The 17,231-nt window shown below is 40.2% G+C and overlaps 1 protein-coding gene across 12 annotated transcripts in view; it reads left to right on the forward strand.

Moving 5' to 3' along the window:
- The window catches only part of Tnrc6a (trinucleotide repeat containing adaptor 6A), a 177,572-nt gene that overhangs the window by 95,695 nt on the left and 64,646 nt on the right, over window positions 1-17,231 (forward strand). For 9 of the 12 annotated variants that reach the window (XM_015998876.3, XM_042283132.2, XM_076551724.1 and 6 more), the window contains one exon: window positions 14,612-14,699. The exons of the other annotated variants lie outside the window; for them this stretch is intronic. In XM_015998876.3, coding sequence (XP_015854362.1) covers window positions 14,612-14,699 — 88 coding nt within the window. The remainder of the gene's footprint in view (window positions 1-14,611; window positions 14,700-17,231) is intronic. 12 annotated transcript variants of the gene reach the window in all.

The raw sequence follows: 17,231 nt of genomic DNA on the forward strand, positions 1-17,231 counted from the left end.
CATCATAAAAAAGAATAGTTTATAATGTCTTTTGAATTTTGGCATGCCAAATATGTCTGAAAGTATAATTTGAAAGGTGCAAAGTCTTTTACACATTCATTTTATGACAACCCCAGAATTATTGTCCATGATTGGAAATACTAAAACGGCATGTGTTACATGTATTCCATTCAGGCTGGACTAATCTTACTCCAAATCGAGATGAAGTCCACTTAATTTTCATTTTTTAAAAAATCATTTGAGGGCTGGAGAGATGGCCAGGTAATTAAGAGCTCTTGTTGCTCTTGCTGAGGACCTAAGTTCCATTCAGGTTCAGTTCTTCTTCTTCTTTTTTCTTGGGTTTTTTTTTTTTTTTCTTTTCGAGACAATGTTTCTCTGTGTAGCTTTGTGCCTTTCCTGGAACTCTCTTGGTAGCCCAGGCTGGCCTCGAACTCACAGAGATCCGCCTGCCTCTGCCTCCTGAGTGCTGGGATTAAAGGCATGCGCCACCACCGCCAGGCTCAGGTTCAGTTCTTAGCACCTGAGTTGGCTGGCTCATAACCACTTGGAACTCTAGCTCTGGGGAATCTGCTTGCCTCTTCTAGACTCCACGGATGCTTGTATGCACACATGCGCGTACACACATAATTAAAAATACAATTACTCTTAACAAAAAGTCATTTGTAATCTTAAGCAAAGTATCAAAACTAGGGTAGCAAATACCCCTTCTTTTCATGATTATTTTTGTCATTACACTGTATCTCCAGAATACAACATCATGTCTTGTACAGTAAAGAGGATCTTGTACATAACAGTCAAATGGCCAAACATGGAATGTTTACCTTTACACTACAGTTTGGTTCATACTTTCAGTTGTCGTGCTGGGTTTTCTTTTCACCATTTCTTGATCCAGAGTTGCATTAGCTCTCTTGTCTCTGAAGCGTCCTAGCAACCCCCTTCATGACAGTGCAAATTTTTGACTAGTTGTTTTGCATAATTCAGTTTGGGTTTGTCTAATCACTTCTGGATGACCAGATTGAGGTTAAATCTTCTTGGCTGAAGTGTCCCACCAGTGGTGATGTATGTGCTCCCAGGACATCCCCGCAGGAGTTCTTGATCATTTCAAAGGAATTTTCTCTAGCATTATTCGGCACTTGCACCTTTATGCTGGCCTAGTTAGTGTTTCTTTCATTATAGGAAATGCTATTTAGTTTAAACTGAAACCTAAGTATTAAAATTGCAGAAATTACAAGTCTACTTTAAATTGACTAATGGTTGTGATTGCTACCTTTTAAAGAGTTTTTGAAGATAGCTTCCTTGTTGGTGGACATAAGAGTTGTTTTCGACTTGGATCAGTGGTGGTTGGTTAAACTTGGTAAGAAAATGAAACATTGGTTAGCTTTGTAATGTGTAGTCTATTTTTGTTTATTTTCTTTTTGAGACAAATTCTCACTTAAGAAGACCAGCTTGACTTGAAATTTGGGATCCTCTTGCCTTATGCTTATACTTCTCAGCTGAGAGATTATGATCTGCACCATCATGCCTGGTATTTAGGTTAGCTTGGCATTGTGGCCACAGACAAGGTATTCATGCTGAGTAGACAAGGTATTCATGCTGAGTGTACAAGGTATGGCAGGTGAAGAGAAGTACTTTGGAAAACTGAATATGTATTTGAACAATATATGTATTTGAACAAAGCAACAAAACAAAACCCCCCAGAACCAGAGACTCGGTATGCATTAGAATGCTGTCAGAAGAGTTGAGGTGAGATTGGAGAGAAAGAGTAAAATGTAACTGAGGCAGGCTTTCAGTCTTAAGAGGAGTTCCGTGAACATAAATAGAGTTAAAAGTTCTATTTAAGATTTCTTACTTTAAACATCGTTTGCATACTCTGTTGAGTTGGCTAGGCAGCAGAGATCCTAGCGTTTCCTTTCTTGTAAGCAGGGAGAAACGTTTGAATTTTCGGCAGTAAGGCAGTCGTGTTCTGTGACAATGACTCAGCTTCCCATTTTAAGTGGAATGTTCAAAACAGATTGGAACCTAGTTGAAGAATTTTATACTTTGAACCTTAAAAGCTATTTTCTGCAAACAGCAATTGATTGGCTTTTGTATAACAACAAACAAGCCTGAGCCAGTTCACTTGTTTTGCTGCCCTTCTTAGTGAATTGCAGTCTGATGGCATTTATTGGGCAGTTTGCTGCAATGATCCTGGGTGTTTTTAAGTGGTGGCATCTGTGTTTTGTTGACTGTAGTCCCTTCTTTCTCCTGTGTCTCTGTCCCCCGAAAAATGCGTATGTGAGCTAGCAGGAGGAAATGGTGCAGGTACCTAAATATACTCTGATCTTAAGAGCATTCTAGCATCACTTTACCTGTTGTTAACTGCTGCAAAGGGTGCAAGAAAAATGCATTCTTGTGAATCCTCAAGCAAGTGTGCTTGCTTATATGAATAAGGCCCTCTGGGTCCTGTTCCCAGTGGGGTGCATCTGTAATCCAAGCTTTTCTGAGGTATCTGGGCTACATGAGACCTTGTCACAAACAAAGTATAAAAATGGAAAGGAACATAAGTGAACTTTCTCTGCATTACTGCAGGTTAGCATTTCAGGCCACAGTTGTAAGCCAACTATTGGAAACTTCTGGTTTCTCAATGGCTGTAGAGTCAGAGCCAACTTCTGTTCAGTGCTAAGATTGTTTAGTGCTGCCCTGCTTTGATGCATCCTCAACTCTTCTGAAGGTACCACTCTCTGTTCCTCCCCGCATCATGTAGTCCCCACTGTCCTTGAACTCACTGTCCCTGCCTAAGTGCTGAGACTATGGGCACAGATCCTCAGCTTTTTAATGGTAGCACTATTGCGATCAAATTTTCCATGCATCTGAAGTGTGTGGCTTATACACTCATCACCTCTGTGATTCTAGAACATGTTTGCACTCACACTTCCTCTCCCCAAATCCCAAATATTTAGCAGTCACTCCTCATCATTTAGTATGCCTTGTAGCGCTAGTGGATGTTCCTATTCTGGGCATTTCATAAATATGGAATCATACACTAGAATTCTTTAGTATTTGTGTGTGTGTCTTATTTAGTGCATTGTCAAGCTTTACCTATGGTTTATCATTGTCAGCACTTCATTCCTTTTAATGGGTGAAAAATATCATCATCTCATTGTGCAGATCCCATTTGTCATCTTTTACTTATATAAATATGTGAGCTTTTTTTTTTCTTGGTCTGTGTTGGTAGGAATGGAACTCAGGGCCTCGTAAATGCCAAGCATGTGCTACACTGCTAAGTCCTCAGCACTGTGTCACATTTTATTTATGTCTGCCTCAGTTAGTAGTTATTTTAGTTGTTTTCACTTAAGGATTGAATAATGCTGCCATTAACGTTTGTGTTCTAATATTTGTATGGATGTTTTACTTGTGTGGAATATCTACCAAGGAGTGGAATTGCTGTAACATTTTTAGGAACTGCCAGGCTGTGTACAGTGCGGTCAAGCCATTCTCCGCTTCACCAGCAGCTGCACTTCCACACGTCCTTGTGGACACTTGTCTTTTTAATTGGAATGCAGACATCTTTGTGGACGGAGGCATCTCTTTGCGGTTTTGATTTGCATTTCCCTAATGACTAATGAAGTTGAGCATCTTTTCATGGACTTTATTGGCTGTTTGACTTGGAGAAATGTCTATTTATAGTCTCTGTCTGTCCAGCTTTGATCCCCCTCCACCGCCCCCCCTTGAGACAGTGTCTCACTGCTATTCTGACTGGCCTGGACCAGGTTTGCCTAGAACAGAGATTCACCTGCTGTGCTTCCGAAGTGCTGAGCTTAAAGGTGTACACCACTATGCCTGGTTTGTTTTTAAGTTTTGAAATGGATTGGTTTTTTTTTTGTTTGTTTTGTTTTTTTGTTTTTTTGAACAGGGTTTCATGTAGTGCAGGCTAGCCTTAAACTTGATATGTAGCTGAGCATGACTTTGAACTCCATGACCCTCTTGCTTCCTCTCCTTCAAATACTGGGTGTACAAACATGCATCACCACATCATTTTTGGGGTTGTATTTTGTATTGTTGAGTTTTGAGAGTTCTTAATGTAGGTTTGTATTATATTTATTTCTCTATATATACTATTTATGATTTACAAGTATTTTCTATGTTATTTTCACCTTCTTGCTGGTCCCTTGAACACAGATATTTAGGTCTGCTTACCTATAATAGTTCTGTTGCTTGTGCTCTTGGTACTCATTCTAAGGTTGCAAAAAAATTTTGGTTTTCCAGTAGTTGTATGGTTTTTACATTTAGGTCTGTCATTGCGTGTAGAGTTATTTTTTGTGCATGATATGAGGGCTCCAATTTCATTCTTACAATTCTCCAGTTGTTTGGCACCATTTGTTGAAAGATGGTTTCTCTGGTGAGGAATGAGTTGCTCATTATGAAGGGCGTTGTCTCGGGATTCTGTACTATTTGGTCTGTAGCTGTCCTTAGGCCAGTGTCCACTGCCTTCCTTCCTGTAGCTTTGTAGTTAGTAAGCTTGAAATCAGGCACGGGAGTCCTCCATCCTCTCCTTCTCGGAATTTGGTTCCTCTTGTATTTCTGTGTGAGTTTTAGGATCAGTTTGACACTTTTAATGAAAAAGTTGAGTTTTTGTTAAGAGCAGTTTGTAGATCAGCTTAGATAACATCACCATTTTAATGACACTAAGTCATCTAGTTGTTCATAAATACAGAATCTTTCCAGTTATTTAGGCCTTTATTTTTAAAGATATACTGTGTTTTAAGTATATAATTTGTACTTCTTTTATAAAATTTATTCCTAAATATATTTTTTGATGCTTATCAGAAATGGAATTATCTACTTCATTAATTGGTACTAGGGATCAACACTAGGACCTTAACTATGCATGCTACTCATGTTCTCCATCATAGGCACACCCACAGTCCGTGCTGTCTGAATAGAGCTAGATGTACATCTTTCTTTACGATCTTGCTGTGTGTTTGCCTGAGTGGGCCCTCCTTCCCTTTCACTTGGGCTTTATTTATTTATTATTACTATTATTATCATCTATTGTTATTTTATGTGTATGGGTGTTTTGCCTGGTGTATGTCTGTGCCTGTGAAGGCCAGAAGAGGGTGTTGGATCTCCTACAACTGGAATTACAGATGACGTGAGCTGCCGCCAAACCAGAGTTCTCAGAGTGTGCCATGTCTCCAGCCCCTGTCGTTTTGTCTGTCTGTTTCATCTAGTGTTGAAAGACAAGTGTCAAGATAGTTATGTTAGTCAGTTGTTACCTCTGACGTAAGCTGTGGGCTTTTCTGTAACTGCCCTCTGTCAGTTTAGTGACGTTCTCTTCTAAACCCAGTCGGGTTGCTTTTCTTGGTGGAAGCGTTTGAAATTTTTGTGATTGCTACTCTTGTATACTGATGCCATCATGTAACTAACTCTTCATTCTGCTAACGTTGTATTATATTGATCTTTGTACATCAAACCAATCTTGTCTTCATTCTGTTAATGTTGTATTATATTGATCTTTGTATGTTAAACCAATCTTGCCTTCTTGAGATGAATCCCTTGATGTGTTGGACTTTTTTGTGTTTGTCTCTTTTCTTTTTTTTTTTTTTTTAAAAAGATTTATTTCTTATGTATAGTGTTCTTTCTGCATGTATGCCTGCAGGCCAGAAGAGGGCGCCAGATCTCATTACAGATGGTTGTGAGCTGTCATGTGGTTGCTGGGAATTGAACTCCGAACCCCTGGAAGAGCAGTCAGTTCTCTTAACCTCTGAGCCATCTCTCCAGCCCCCTTTTCTTTTCTTTTTTCTTTTCTTTTCCTCTCTTTCCTTCTGGTGCTCTCTCTTTCTCCCTTCCTCCTTCCCTTCTTCCCTCCCTCCCTACCTCCCTTTCTTCCTTCTTTTCTTTTTCAGAGACTAGGTTTCTCTGTGTAGCCCCAGCTGTCCTGGAACTTGCTCTGTAGACCAGGCTGGCCTTGAACTCAGAGATCTGCCTGCCTCTGTCTCTGGGATTAAAGATGTGAGGCACCATATCCAGTGTGTTTGTGTTTCTAATGGCTGTAAATCTATGCTCTTCCTGTAATATTGTTATGTGGTTTTGGTATGTGGTATCTGACGTGGAACCTGGGTGTTAGCTGTTGCTTTGGGGTGTATCACATGCCGCATTGTGTTTAAGAGTTGTTTTTAAGTATTCAATCCCATTTTCTCTCTATTCTTGCTCTGCCTTCTTTCTGTCGTAGCCTGTCATTCCCAGTGTCTTGCAGTGAGTTTCATGTAGCTAATGATTAGTTTATACTTACTATGTGCCTTCAGTTAGTACTTTCTCTCTAGTCTTCACAACAGCCTTTTCAGGGAGGTACAGTTGGACCTCAGTCATTAGGGTAGAGGTTTGTGAGATGCTAAACACCTTTGTAAGGCCACACAAGCTGCTGCTGGAGGTTTAAGTTCTCCTCTTGACATGGGCCCCACAACTCTGCACTGCAAGCTGTGCTTAGAAAGGGCTGCTTTGATCTGGTCTTTGAAGAAGTAGTGTGTGGGTGGGAAGAAGTGAAAGGAGTACAGTTACGGAGTTTTAGTAAAGGAAGGAAGTAGGAATTGTTGTCTAATGAAGAGCCCTCTGCCAGGGCTACAGTTCAAGTAGAACTGGTTTTGTCCCTGGACCAGTAATTAGTCCTTTTTGGAACAGTGAGATTAACATCTAAAATAATTAGACCATGTATATTGTTTAATTGAAGGTCAAGGGTGAGGTTTGTACTGGTCGGAAAGAAATGTGAAGGAAGTAGTAATTGAGCTAAGCTTCAAAAGGGGAGTGGATTTAGGGATTTAGGGAGGCAGAACGGAGTTTGAGTAAGCTTTACCATAGCCTTGTACCTGACAAGCTATGGAAGAATGTCTTTCAAGTCGATGGGAATGATCCTAGTGCTGTATTTCAGAGTTGTAGGTCCAAAATAAATATTTCCTGTAATCTGTAGATTACAGAGTGCTGCTTTCCTGATGGTGAGATAGCCATTTTGACGAACTTTCCTCAACCTAAACTTTCACTGTTCTTCTCCCTTTTTATATGCATACTATTTTCACTACTTGAGAGCAACTTGCATGTAACAAGATACTCTTCTACCCCTAAAAACTTGTGTTTTCTAAAATCAAAGGTATTTTTCCTTAGTAATTACAATGCCATTCTCATAGTTGGGGAAATAGCGCTGACATTCATAATTGCTAATGAGAAGACTTTATTAACATTTTATGTATTGTCTCAGTAATGTTTGTCACAGCAAGGCAAAAAGAAAAGTTTTTTTTTTTTGTTGTTTTTTTTTCTGGTTGGAGAGTCTATGGAAGGTCACAGGTTATATTTGGTTTAGCTGCCTGTACTCTGGAACTGGGTGGCAGTCTTTGTTGTGCGGGTTTTTTGGTGTGTAAAGAGTGAGGCTGTTTTGTAGGTTGCCTCTCTTTCTGTTTGCCTGGAGTTCCTCATTAAGTCCAGAGCTGTGTTTTGGACAGGAGCAGCGTAGGGGACTGAGGTGCTTTTCTCTGTGTGGGGAAATGCATGAAGTCACTTCGTCTCGTTGCCACGCGTGTTAACTGTACGTCAGCTTTCATCATACTTGGAGAACATGTATGTATTTTTTTCATCAGTGTATATTTTACAGTGAAGATCTGTCTTTATTCTTTATTTACTTGTTTGTCCATCCACATCAGTGTGAAATCATGGATTCCTATTTTTTCAAAGACTTATAATCCTTTATTAATGTTACTTATTTTATTGCTCAAATTCTGGGAGTAATGGGAGCTTCCTGTAAGATCGGGATTTTGTTTCACCTGGAGCCTTATTGCTGCTGTCGGTTTGCCTATTGTCTCCTTGTCTTTCCTTAGGAGTTTGAAAGAGGGTATCCTGTACCTCAAGCTGGTGTCTTGAAATCTCAGTGTAGCTGAGGCTGACCTTGAATTCTTGATCCCCCTGTTTATACCTCCCAGCTGCTGGGATTACAGGCAGGTGTTATCATGTTTGACTTTTTCACAGTTAATATTTCAAAGTTTGCATGAAAATACTTTGGTTGGTTATGGCGTTTTCGTGCATGTATGTCAGTCTGCTCTTTTCATCTTTCTCCCTCACTGTCTTCCCCATTCTCTGTTCTTCCTTTTTTTTTTTTTTTTTTTTGGTTTTTCGAGACAGGGTTTCCCTGTGTAGCTTTGCGCCTTTCCTGGAGCTCACTTGGTAGCCCAGGCTGGCCTCGAACTCACAGAGATCCGCCTGGCTCTGCCTCCCGAGTGCTGGGATTAAAGGCGTGCGCCACCAACGCCCGGCTCTGTTCTTCCTTCTTGCTGGTCCCCTTCCACCTCCGAATACTAGAGTCCCTCTTCCTTTCACATCGCTTTCCCCTTAACTACTTCTGTCCTTTTTACTATTGTGATGAAAATCATCTGCCACATTCCCTTGTTCATAATTGTTTTTATTGCTACCTTCGTCCTTTTTTTCCACATTAGTTTTCTTTTGTTCCTGTCATTTTTACCGCAGGAGATAATGGGTAAACCGACCCAGCTGTCTCATTCCCTTACCAGTTTATTCTGTGATTGGGTTTCTGTCCTACCATCTGCCGGTGTTAGTTAGGTTACCAGTGACTTACTGAGTAGTACTGACTAGTTATTGATTATCAGAAATCAAGACTGAGGAAAATGTGGAGAAGGAAACAGGAAAGTCAAGAGGAATGGGTGGGATATGTAAGGGAAAAGGAGGGCAGATGATTTTCTGGCGGATGTGATAGGGATTTTATAACGAGCTGAGCATGCAGTTGATTTGTGTGTGAAGGTGATCTACTGACTGGGCCATCAGAAAGGTTACCTCCTGTTTCTGTTCCTAAAGCAACTAGAACCACCTGTCCTTGTCTCCTTGTTTCTCCGACATCTCAGCCACATGTTCAGACTTGGGCTTTCAAGTCTGGTCACCAGCAGTGTGTGCTCTTGTGTATGCTGTATGCTGTGTCAGTACTGTCCGCTCTCCCGAGGACAGTTGACTGGCTTGCAGCTCCTCTTTGCTCTTCTTTGCAGTGTGGTTTGGGCATTCAGTTGGATTACCTCGCACTGTACAGTGTGCTGCCTATTTTTACCCCATACTTTTCTTTCTTTTCTAAGATTCCAGTCTGTGTCAGTCCTGTTAACCTGTCAGTCTTTATGCTGCTCCCTAGGATCCATGTCATTCTGTGCTTTCTTGACTGGAAAAGCTTTTTTCGTCTGTAGAAATCCTGCCTCTTTGGGCTGGTGAGATGGCTCAGCAGTTAAGAGTGCTGGTGTTCTTTCAGAGGTCCTGAGTTCAATTTCCAGCAACCACATGGTGGCTCACAACCATCTACAATGGGATCTGATGCCCTCCTCTGTCATGCAGGCGTACATGCAGACAGAACGCTGTATACATAATAAATAAAAAAGAGAAACCCTGCCTCTTGAGGTTTTACAGTTCACGAGGAAGACCTGCAGGACTCAGCATGTAGTTGTGTGGAATGTTCGTGATTTTGTCGGTCACTGCTGTCCAGGGGTCTTGATCAGGTTCACTTTCTCTGTCAGGTAAATAATTAAAAGGCAGGGAAAAAAATCTTGAGCATGACAAGTAGAAGTGGGGAAATTCTCAAACACAGTAGACAGACTCAGCCAATAAAGGCTTTTGTTAGGAGGGAGGAAACACACACACACACACACACACACACACACACACACACACACACAGCACACACAAATGACTCTGCAAAGCAAAGTAGGAACTTTGGAAGCTGAAGCCCAGCCTCTCCTTGAGTAGTGAGGATTTTTAAAATTTTTGAAGTGTTTTCTTCCGCTAACTTAGGGTTGGTCAGTTTGAAGAAAGATAGGATGGCTAATTAGCCCTCAGCAAGGATACTAACGGAGGGAGAAAAATGCCCACAAGGCCTTTGCTTTAAACTTGGGCTAGGAGAGTGAGGAAGAAGTTGGCCATCTTGGAAATTCACGTCTTCAGCCCCTCTCCCTGTCTTCCTACCTGTCAGGTAGTATGTCTCACTCCAGGTTCCTTGTAAGGAAAGGAAATTGAAAAAAAATCAACCGAGGAATGTAGGTTAAATCACTGAGGAAACTTGGTGTCAGCTTCCAGAGTTCCACTCCATGCAGTTACAGAAGATAGGCTTAATTTTCCCAGCATCAAAGGGAAACACGTTTAAGTCATTTGCCAGAGGAGGGCTTGCTAGAAATTTATTGTCCTCAGGCTGGAGTGATGGCTCGGCATTTAAGAGTACTTGTTGCTCTTGTTGAGGAGGTGGGTTCGATTCCCACCACCTTCATGGTGGCTCACAACCACCTATAACTCAAGTTCCAGAGGATATGAAGCCCTCTTCTGACTTCCCCGGGCACCATGCACACACGTGGTGCACAGACACACATGCATAAATCCATACACATAAAATAAATACAAATAGATTCTTTAAAAAAAAAGGATTGTTTATTTATTGTTCAAGGCTCCTCTTGGAGTCTGGTCCTATGTCATATTTTGAGGAGGCGTAAGGTGAACTGTAGTGCTTGTGCATTTCAGGAACTGAGTACCTAGTCCCCAATTAGGGAATGAAAGCTATTGAAATCCAACTTTCTGACACAGGCCAAGCATCAGCTTGTAGTTAACACCTGCTGTGCTGATTTTATTAACTGTTTCAGCACACCATGCAGGCCTACTCCACCCACATTTAGCTGTCTGGCATGCCTATGCTGGGGTTTAATATTTCCCCTGGATTGACCTGCTGCTACTATTTTGTAGTGTTCACCCGTGTATCATTCCCTTTCCAGAGGCTTGGGATTAATGAATCACCTGAGTGACATTTGCACATTCATCTTGAATGTGTAACAACACTTTTGACACACTACTTAAAAGATAGGGAATAGTGTTGTTTGTGAATCTACAACTTGCGGTTTTCCCTTTGCTCTGTTTGGGGCATTCCTTCCAGTGAGTAAGCAGATAGGCTCCTTTTCATTATGCTTTTCATGCAGCAGCCATTTCTTTATCCATGGGCCTTCCAGTGTTTGCTCTCAGCCTCCTTAAGAGACTTGCAGTGAACTTTGATATGTATGTGCCTTATGCTCTAGTGCTTTACTGCTCTAAGATACATCCTCAAGGATGGGGTGGCAAGGTAGACGGAATATCCACCTGTCTGTCTGTCTGTAGTATAACTTGCCGCATTGCTGTCATACTTCCTAAAAAGTTCTGTATTTTTGTGGTTCTTTAAAAAATTTTTATTTTGTTATTGTGCTTATTTACTGTGAGCATGTGTGTATGTCATATGTACATGCAAGTCAGAGGAGAACTAGAAGGAACCATTTCTCTCCTTGCACATAGGAATTGTGGGGCTCAAACTCAGATTGTCAGTCAGGTTTGGTGGTAGGTACCTTTATCTGAGGAGCTGTCTCACTAATCATTTCTCTTAAAACTATCCAACTGCTCAGGATTTTACAGTATTTATTTGTTATGGTGTAGTTTTTCCCTTATCATCTCATATGCATTCACAGGAGAAAAAATGAAATTTCTTAAAAGTTTTAACATTTACTTATTTATTGTCTGGTGGGGGTGGGGTGAGTGGGGAGGTGACGTAGCACAAGGGTGGAGGTCAAAGGACCACCTGCAGAAATCACTTCTCCCTTCCACTGTGCGGGGCCTGTGTTATCAAGCTTGGTGACACCCACTGATTCATCTTGCTGGGCCCTGAAAGTTTATTTAAGGTCCCCAGTGCTGCTCTGCAGCATGAAGTATATTTTACATAAAGTAAAAATATATATTTTAAAAAATCACATGGAGGATCCAGTTAATATACAACATTTACATTTTGATTATAGGTAATAGATGTAGCAAATGTATACAACTATATAACTCCACTCCAGTCAGAGCATTTCTGTCTCCTAGAAAATTCCCCTTGGGCACTTAAAGTCTTTATATAGTGCACTATAAGTAAAAATACTAAGTTCTCATAGAAGGAGAGCTCTGGAGGGGAAACCCAGTTCCTGTTTAGCAGCATGTAAATCCATAGAACGATAACTTTGAAATATCTTGCCACTATCCTTGAAGAGAGTATGGTTAAAATACTGAAACTGTGGGACATGTGATAATCTAGAAAAAGATAGATAGATAGATAGATAGATAGATAGATAGATAGATAGATAGATAGAGTCTATGTGTTTCTCTGTGGGGAAAGCATGGGTGGTTGACTGTAATGACAGTGTTGAATAGCTTTTTTCCTATCCTTGGAATGTCAGCCCCTGTTACATTTTGAGGAGATCTGCAGCATGTGTCTTAAGTACTAAGGAGAAGACACTTACTAACTTTATAAAACATGCGCTAAATAAAGTTTGAGGAAGGAGAAAAATCTGAAAAGGATGAGCCTGTAGTTGACAGGAGACCATGAAGAACAAATGCTAATAAGGGTGATATCTTGATCCAAGTAGGGTAGACAGTCTTTGGAATGCCACTGGGGACCATGGTGTTAAATGAGCACTCTTTATCTCAGCCTTGGGAAATACTGTGATGCAAACACTTCTCTCTCTCTCTCTCTCTCTCTCTCTCTCTCTCTCTCTCTCTCTCTCTCTCTCTCTCTCTCTCTCTCTCCTTTTCAAGACAGGATTTCTCTGTGTAGTTTTTGGCACCTGTTCTGGATCTCACTCTCAAGACTGAGTGCTGGGATTAAAGGCGTGTGCCACCACCGCCCGGCTCACGTTTTTGTTTTTTTCTGATACACGATCTCACTATGTAGTATAACCTAGCCTCAAACTTGGGATCTTCTTGCCTCTGCATGCAGTTATTTACAGGCATGTACCACCACATCTGACTATATCTCAGTTCTAACATGGTGACATGGAGGCTGACGATAGCCAAGTAATTAGAGCTTTTGCTTTTGAGTTTTCCCTATGTGCCTGTGGACATGCCCTTATCATCCTTTTTATATACCATTCATTCCGCCACTCTTGTATACTGTGGTCACCTTGGCCTTTGACTTTGTTAGGATGCTCCTTACATAGAATATAAAGGAGTCTAATCATGCATTTGGCATGAATTTGTTATTTCAATTGTGCATGATGCCACTCATTTCTGTTTTCTCAGTCTACTTACATTCCTACACTTCTTCCATCAGAAAGGCCAGATTTAAGCTCTCTGTAGTACATTATAGCCTCTTCCAGTTTCCTACATACTTGCCCATCTTTCTGGTCTTGTTTGTCAGATCCCTACTGCCATTTAGCCTTAACAAATGGTTATGCTTCTCACTGAACCTCTTCATGGCTGCCTGTTGTTTGTAGTGTGTCCTTCAGAAAGCTTATTTAGGGCAAAGTTAGATACAATTTTTTTGTATTGTGGTTTTCTTCATTATGCAGAACATTTACAAATTGGTATTATGAAACTTAGGTTCTAGGCTGACTAATGGGAGTAGCTAGAGAGTTTCCTCCATATTTTCATAGATTTCTTTTCTCAGTAGACTCCTTGAATGACAGGACTAATCCAGAGCACCATGTGCGTGGACAGGCCCACTTGAGTGATGGATGGAGAACCAGTAGCCTCCAGTAAGGAGAGCTGTACACTCTGGGAAGAGACTTGTGAGCCTCCTTTGGAAGTTTTAGTTTCCTTAGAGAGCAGCATTCTTTCGGTTTTAAGTTTGTTTTTAATGCAGATGCTTCCTGTAACCATGTAGGCAGGAAGGACTCAGGGATTAGGATTGGGGTGGTTGTGGCTAGAATGGATCTGGCTTTTCTATTCCTTATGTTAATCCCCCTCCCAATATCTTTCTGTTCTCATCTTAAATGTTTTCTAGAGCTCTACTAGAGGGGTGGCAGGTGTATTGACCTAAGACTTGTATGCTTATTATTGGATATGATTCCCTTTGTTGTAGTTCACTGTTAATTTTAAATAGTTGTTGCTTTCTCCCTGAATTTCAGTGAGGTGGAGGGAGAAAGAGGAAACAGTTTCTCTAGTCCTGATATCTGAACAAGAGGATCTTTCTGTTGGCAACTTTGAAATTTTGAGTTTCCAAAAATTTAAACAAACTTAAACCAATGTGTTATTGTTTCCAAAGAAAGAATAGTTTGAGATTATTATAATGCTAAAATACATGTTACCTATTTATGAATAATTTGTACTTGAAAAATGTTTATGACTGGGTTTGTAGCTCAGTAATGAGCTCTTGCCTAACATGTGCAGGGCTCTAGGTTTGGTCCATCATCACAGAGTGTGTACTGGCGCGCGCGCACACACATAGAGTGTAAGAGAACAGAGAAAGCCAGAAGTACCATCCCAATCCATCATCATTAGGTACTGCTTGATAATTGGGACCCTTAGCAAGATAACTGCAACTTACCTTGTGTTTACCTTCTAGAATTGGAAGGAACTTGCAGTTTCCCAGTGTAAAACTTGTCCATTTTTGTTCCCTTCCTTGATATGACATTAGGATGAAAGCTCTCACACTTGTGAAGGAAAGCTATGTCAATTAATAAAAGTAAATTGTACTACATGGTAGCTATGTGGCTAGGTGGTTGTAAGTTGTGTTGAATAAAGACAAGTTTGCTTTATTTCTTATAAGTGAAAATGAACCTTTGTGCAACATTATTTTTATTTCTAAATCCACTTTGGGAAAGTTAATTGCAACTGTGTGGTTCAGGGATTTAGTGCAAGAAGAAGAACAGTTGATGGAAGAAAAGAAAAAGAAAAAAGACGACAAGAAAAAGAAGGAAGCTGCTCAAAAGAAGGTAGTATATGATAAACTTTGTTAAGCAGTTTGAACATAGACTAAAAGGAAATTACTCATATGGCTTTGTTAAAACATCTGCTTAAGTTTATTAACTTCATTAAAGATTCATTTTTAATATTTAATGTCTTTGAATGTACATATATAGTACTTTGCTGAATGTGTAATTCAATGCATATATAATCTTGCCAGTATTGAGTTTTCAAAGGTAAGTGCATTATCATAGGTCTTTTTCTTTCAATTAGTGATTCCTATGTATTTCATTATAGTTTTATAAGTGGAAAGAGCACAGAATTTTTAGCTGTACAACTATACATATCTTAATGGCTATGAAGATAGACAGGGTTTTGAAGCCTTGCTTGCTCATATAATTTTGAATGATGTGTCCATCAATTTTATTTAGCCTTCTTGGGCCTCAGTTTCTTTATATTTTGTAAAACGAATGTTGAGTTAAATGAAGTAATAAGATATATGTGCAAAATAGGAAATAAAGTAAACTATATTTAAGTAAGTTTTGAAATGATGAAGAATAAAAGGCCCTTTTTATTTAATACCCGTCCTGACTTTATAAGTTTTCAGTTTGAATTAAGATACTTTAAAACAAGCCCTAAGGCATTTACTGGAGAACTCTAGGCACAATACAAGATAAGAAGCTGGACCCAAAGCAGAGCATGCTAAGTTAGCAAAACTAACCCCTAGTCTTCTCTATCAAATTTTCAAGGATCTTAAAATGTTCTAAAAGACCCAGCAAATGACTGTTCTATCCTACTGTGCTTTTAAATATATATATCTCTTAGGTAAAGCATTGTGCTAGGAAGTGGGTTAAGTACAGCAAAGCACCTACCTTATCATCATTCACTAAGAAACAGGATACATAAGGCACACATACATGAAGCATGTCTTTATGGGAAACTGTTGAAGCACAGAGGAAAGATACCTTAGCTTGAGATGGAGCAAAGGGACAGGCCATTTTCTTAGGCTAGAAATGAGTCAAGTGATTAAGGAGCAGAAAAGTACCCAAAGCACAGAAAACTCAAACCAGGAATTTGTAGTCTGTACATCTTAAAATGTGGAAGCTGGGGGACAGGGGTAGGAATATCCAGAGATGGCCCAGAGGCAGTTAGTGGTAGGTAAATTCTCTTCTTGAGGCTTTGAGTGTTGGGGAAAATATTGAAAATATTTTAGTAAGAGTGACAGAAAGTTTGTATTTTACCTTAGGAAAGTGTTGAATTGGATCGGAAGGGATTGACTGGCTTAAGGGACTGTTGATGTAATCCATAGAATTTGCTTAGTGGCTATGAAGATAGAACATCCTAGTTCCATATTGAGTGGTCAAGTACATTTGGGATAGTTGACCTGCTTAGAGAGTACAGAAAAAGGAGAAGTGTTAAATAAATCAGTTCTAGGTGTGCTAACTTTGGGCACCATCAGCAGGTGTTATGGGGAGGGGTGGAGTACAGAGCCTTTTGGAGGGCTGTGTGAAGAGAAATGGTAGGTGACACTAGTCACCTGTCAGTCAAGTCTGGTTACTCTCAGTGGAAGCTGTAAAGAATACATAGTATGTGCATTGTATGAGTTTGGATAGGGCTCTAGTGTAGAGTCCGGTGTTGGCTGATGACTTGGGCCTCCACCAGAGGCTTTTTGATACAGTATGATCTCTGCAGTTTGCTCCCTCGTTGTTTGATATTTATGAAAGAGTTGTGTCCTCTCTAAGTCTAAGGTTGGGAAAAGCTTATCTTACTCTTGGACCATGGTATCATTTGCCCATAAAAGAACTCCTGAGATAAACTAGAGGTTGGTGAGGAGGCTGCTTGATGTGCTTAATGTAGAATCTTGTTTGGCTAGTGTCTGAGTATTGTTTCCTTAGGCATTGTTGGTCCTAAGTAGTTCAAGGTTTAGCTGGTAAAGTTACAGACAGTGCAGTGTGTCTGAGAAAGAGCCTAAAGTAATATTTACACATATGTGTTTGGAATTTGTCCTGTTTGCTGAGGAAATTCTGCAAAAGGAAGACATTAGTAGAATAATTTCTCTAAACATTTTGTAGTATAATTTTTAAGTCATAGCATGTAGAAATATTGAATCGATTGTGAAAGTTCACTTTTTAACTTCCCTCACAATCAACTTTCTAAATCACCAAGTCAGTAAAGCATAAATTTACATGTAGCACTTGAATGGGGTTTATCCTGTTACTTGGCATCTCATCAGATCTGCAGTGACAGCTTTTTACTCTTCTCCCACTTCTCCCTGCCTCAGCTAGTGCTCCCACCCTCACACACTCCTCCCGTCTCTTTAGAACCACCCACCAGAGGCTGAGAGATAAGAATGGCTTGCTTTTACCAGGTCTTCCACATGAGGAGGTTTGCTGTATATCCTACCTATCCACTAAACAGTGAAAGGAAAGGTTAAAGCCCTCAGTTATTGTTACGTTTCATTGTCTAGACTGCTACTGTAAATACAGCTTCTCTAAGTTGCAGAAAACCAGCTTATAACTGAATTTGAATGCAACCTGTTGGCAAAATAAGGACAGCTGGTA

Source organism: Peromyscus maniculatus, chromosome 1 (assembly GCF_049852395.1).
Source record: "Peromyscus maniculatus bairdii isolate BWxNUB_F1_BW_parent chromosome 1, HU_Pman_BW_mat_3.1, whole genome shotgun sequence".
Taxonomy (NCBI): domain Eukaryota; kingdom Metazoa; phylum Chordata; class Mammalia; order Rodentia; family Cricetidae; genus Peromyscus; species Peromyscus maniculatus.